The sequence below is a fragment of the Orycteropus afer genome, unplaced genomic scaffold (genome assembly GCF_000298275.1).
Source record: "Orycteropus afer afer isolate SDZICR_OR568_19922 unplaced genomic scaffold, OryAfe1.0 scaffold00796, whole genome shotgun sequence".
Taxonomy (NCBI): Eukaryota; Metazoa; Chordata; class Mammalia; order Tubulidentata; family Orycteropodidae; genus Orycteropus; species Orycteropus afer.
The window spans coordinates 376,980-381,566 of NW_006922383.1; the positions used below are offsets into that span (position 1 = coordinate 376,980).

Genomic DNA, 4,587 nt, shown 5'->3' on the forward strand with positions numbered 1-4,587 from the left:
GGGATAAGCTTGGCCTTGGTGCGGGGCGTGGGGGTGGCCCCCGCCTGCGAGGGCAGGGTCTGCGAGCTGTAGCCCCCATAACCTGCACTGGCCCCATTGCTTCCACCTGGACCGTAGGGGTCAGGCACCTGCCAGTCTCCGTAGCCCGGAGGCTCGAGGCGCCGCAGGGCGGCTAGGCGGGTCACCTCATAGCACTCGGGGCACTTACAGCAGTGCTGGTGCTTGTGCATGGCACTGCCCCCCGCGGCTCGGACTCCCCAGCCCACGCCGGTTTCCACGCCGCCGCTGCCGGGCTCCCGGGCACACTCGCACTGCTCCGACCAGGAAGGGGGGGGCACCCGTGGGGGTGCCCGGGCAGAACGGGGCCTGGGGCCAGGAGGGCGTCCCGGGGCCTCTGCCCCCACGCTGCCCCGCACCCACGGCTCCCCCTCCAGCACTGGCGGCTCCGTGTCGCTTGTGGTGGCTCCTGGGCCAAGGCCCAGCGACGAAGAAGAAACGGGAGCTTGTGCAGAGGCTGGATGCTGTGAGGACCGCTTCTGCTCTGGTCCCAAGGATGGATCTGAGTGGAGTCAAGAGCATCTCTCCCTGGCTCCTTTCTCAGTTGATTCCAGCCAATCAGGGCGCAGAGTCAGGCAGCGGCAGCGGCAGGAATGCTAAACAGCAGCTCCTTAAAGGAACAGAAGCGGTGGCGCCCCTAGCTCAGCTCTAGCTCCACTGGATGTAGGGGAATACCGTTGATCTCAAGGTGGGGGCAGGGGGCTTAGACCATGGGACAGTTCAGCCAGCCCTCAATCTCCTGTCCCTCTACCCTCAATTTCAACCCCTCCTCGGCTCACTCCACCCCACCCCACTTCTAAGAGAGAGTTGCAGAGAGATGTTCAATGGTTCCCCAGGGTTTGCTCTCAGCTGGGGCCACTAGAAGTAAAGACTTGAAGCAGCAGAACAGACTGAAGGGACGTTGGAGCAGGGTGAAGGAGGTGTTGTTCTCTCTTATAGAAGACCAAGGAAGAGGGAAGCACACAGGGCTAGCTCTCCTGCCAATGCTGCCTCCTCAGGACTACTGTTCTCTCAACCTCTATGCCCTGAAATGACCAGAATCTCACACTATCATTATCAGTTTAGGACTCAGCCCTAGATAAGGGAGGAAAGGAAAGCAGTCAGTCCTTGTCCCTGGGCCCGCAGGTTCTTATCTCATTGACTTCATCCCCAAATTGTTAGGGTGGAGAAAAGAGCTTCAGGATGTCAAGAAGAGAGTTCAGCACAGGAGTAAAGGGAAGAAGAGATCTGAAAGGAGAGAAACCAGTCCATCCATGGGTCTGGAGAACTTGAGAATACCTGTCCAAAGATATCTCCTCAGCCTTTCCTGGCTCAGCCTGATGTAGGACAGAGGAAGGATGACATACTAGGAAGGCTCTATCTTTTTGTTATTTTGATTTTAGCTACCAATTATTTAGTCTTTATAAAGTCCTAAGCTCTTTATGGCAAATAAAATCTCTACCAAGGTGGTACTATTATTATCTTAATCTTACCAATGGGAAATTGAGGCTCAGGGAGGTTAACCCAGCTAGGAAGTGACAGAATGAAAATTCAAATCCTGGTCGTTTGACTCTAAAGACCATGATCTGAACCACTGTAGTATAACAGGTCTATTTTAAGTTCTCCTGCAGAACTTGGATCTCAGTTCAACAAACATTCATTGAGCACCCACTCTGTGCAAGACCTTGACAAGAGATAGAGATTCTTTGATTATTGAGCACTTGCTCTGTGCTAGACACTGTTCTAAAGGATCTAGGGATACAGAGAAATACAGACAAAATCCCTGCCCTGTGGAGCTTACATTCTATTGAGAGAAGACAGACAAAAAGAAGCACAATAAATAAGTGAATTATGTAGTTATATGGTGATAAAACCAAAACCTAACCAAACCCACTGCTGTTGAGTCGATTCCAACTCAGTGACATTATAGGACAGAGTAGAATTGCCCCATAGGGGTTCCATGGCTGTAAATCATTATGGAAGCAAACTGTCACATCTTTCTCCCATGGAGAAGCTCATGGATTTGAACCACAAACCTTTGGTTAATAGCCAAGTGATTTAGCCAGGGCTTCTTATACAGTGGTAAGTGCTATGGGAAAAAGAAAAAGTAGAGCAGAATAAGGGGGATTGAGATTGTTAGGGGAGGACACCAGGTTATGATATTTTTCCTTCAAGTTTTTAACACCAACATTTTAATATGAAAATTTCAAACATACAGAAAAAGTTAATGAATTTTACACTGATTACCCAATTATCTATCACCTAGATTCTACAATTAATATTTTACTATGTTTGCTTTATCACCTATCTTCCACATAGCCCTCCAGACTTTTTTAAATGAACAATTACAAACATACAGAAAAGTGGAAAGTATAATGAACATCATATATCCTCCTCATAGAATCAATAATCGGTAATGTTTTGTTATATTTTCTCTCTCACTATGTCTAGATAGATAGGTAATATATAGATAATAGATAGATACATACTTTTCTCTGAAACATTTAAAAATATATTACAGACTTCATTATACTTCACCCCTAAATTCATCTCTTAGGAATAAATACATTCTCCCACATAACCACAATATTGTTATGACATCTAAGAAAATTAACAATAATTTCATATTATCTAATGTCTAGTCTATGTTAGAATTTTCCCAAAATTTGCCTTTAATATTTAAAAAATCAGAATCTAATCAACATTCTCACACTGCATTTGTTTCTTTAATCGCTTTTAATCTAGAACAGTCCTAAAAATATTTTTAAACTTTTTATTTTGAAATAATTATAAATTTACAGAAAGTTGCAAAGATTGTACAGAGAGGTCCCATGTACCCTTCACTCAGTTTCCCCCAATGATTGCATCTTACCTAATTGTAGTACAATATCAAAACCAGAATATTGACATTAATATAATGTGTGTGCAGTTCTATGCCATTTTATTACACGTGAAGACTCTTTTAACAACCACTTCAATCAAGATGCAAAACAATTTCACCACAAAGATTACTGGTTTAGACATTTGCCAGGTTAAGTGTAGAAATCTTAATTCCCTTTAATTTTCTTTATCCTTCCCATTTATGATTATCCTAAATATCTTCCCTGCACACATTGAGATCTACATCAGATAATGTTATATTTTTTATTTCAAGCATAAGGATAGTTTAGACAACTCAAGAGGAGAAGGAAAGTCTATTGTATTTACCCATATTTTGCTTCCTCTCTTCTTTCTCCTTTCCTGATACTCCAAAGTTCCTTCTTATATCATTTCCTTTCTGTTTTGAGAACTTCTTTTAGCCATTCTTTTAGGATGTGTCTGCTGTCGATAAATTCTCTTAGCTTTCCTTAGTCTGAGAATTTTTTATTTCCCTTTCATTTCTAAAGGATATTATCACCAGATATAGGATTCTGGGTGAACAATTCCCTTCTTTCAGCACTTAAAATATGTTCTGCCTCTTCCTTCTACCCTCTGTGGTTTCTGATGAGAAACCCACTGCTGTTGAAATTATTTTATACCTAGAAATAAGGTGGGGAGCTCTGGTAGTGTAGTGCCTAAGGCACTTGACTGCTAACCAGAAGGCTGGCGGATCAAACCCATCAGCCACTCCTCAGAAGGAAGATGGGGCAATTTACTTCCGTAGTGATGTTGTTGTTGTCATTGTTATGTGCCGTGGAGTCGGACCAGACTCACAGTGACCCCTCCTTGGGTTTCTGAGGCAATATCATTACAGAAGTAGATTGCCCAACCTTCCTTCCGAGGAGTGGCTGGTGGGTTTGAATTGCCAGCCTTCTGGTTAACAGTCAAGTGCCTTAGGCACTACACTACCAGAGCTCCCTCCATAGTGATAGTGCCTGGAAACCCAAGGAGGGGTTGCTATGAGTCGGGTGCGACTGGACGGCACATAACAACAACAACAACGACAGAGATAAGGTGACATTTCTCTCTCACTGCTTTCAAGTTTTTGTGGGTTGTTTTTTTCTTTAGTTTTCAGAAGTTTGATGTATTTTGGGGTGGATTTCTTTGAGTTTAACCTGCTGGGGATTCACTCAGCTTCTTGAGTCTGTAGGCTTATGTCTGTTGCCAAATATGGAAAAATTTAATCATTATTTCTTTAAGTATTTTTTCAGCCCCTCCTTTCTCTTCTTCTGGGACTCCAGTGGCATGGATGTTAGGTCCTTTGCGATAGTCTCATAGGTATCTGAGGCTCTGCTCACTTTTTTAAAGTCTATTTTCTCACTCTAGATCAGATTGGGTATTTTTTTGTTGTTGTTGTTGTGATTTGGGTGAAGATTTACAGAGCAAATTCACTTTCCATACAGCAGTTCATATACACTTTTTGTCTCATGACATTGACTACAGTTTACCACATGCAATAGCTCCCCTTCCACTTCCTCCCAATAGTTACCTCTTCCCTTTGTCCATACCTCCATGAACTCCTGCCCCCTGAGCTGTCTCCCTGTGCATAAATAGCCCTTCTTTCTCCCATGTTTGATCTCTCCAATGATCTACCTCAGGTAAATGTTCAACTCATATGCCTGTCTTTTCTTT

General features: G+C 43.7%; 1 protein-coding gene across 1 annotated transcript in view; it reads right to left on the reverse strand.

The window, feature by feature from the left end:
* The window catches only part of DLG3 (discs large MAGUK scaffold protein 3), a 94,121-nt gene extending 93,891 nt beyond the window's left edge, over positions 1–230 (reverse strand). The window contains 1 exon segment of the mRNA XM_042783270.1: positions 5–230. Coding sequence (XP_042639204.1) covers positions 5–230 — 226 coding nt within the window.
* Between the last annotated feature and the right edge of the window lie 4,357 nt (positions 231–4,587).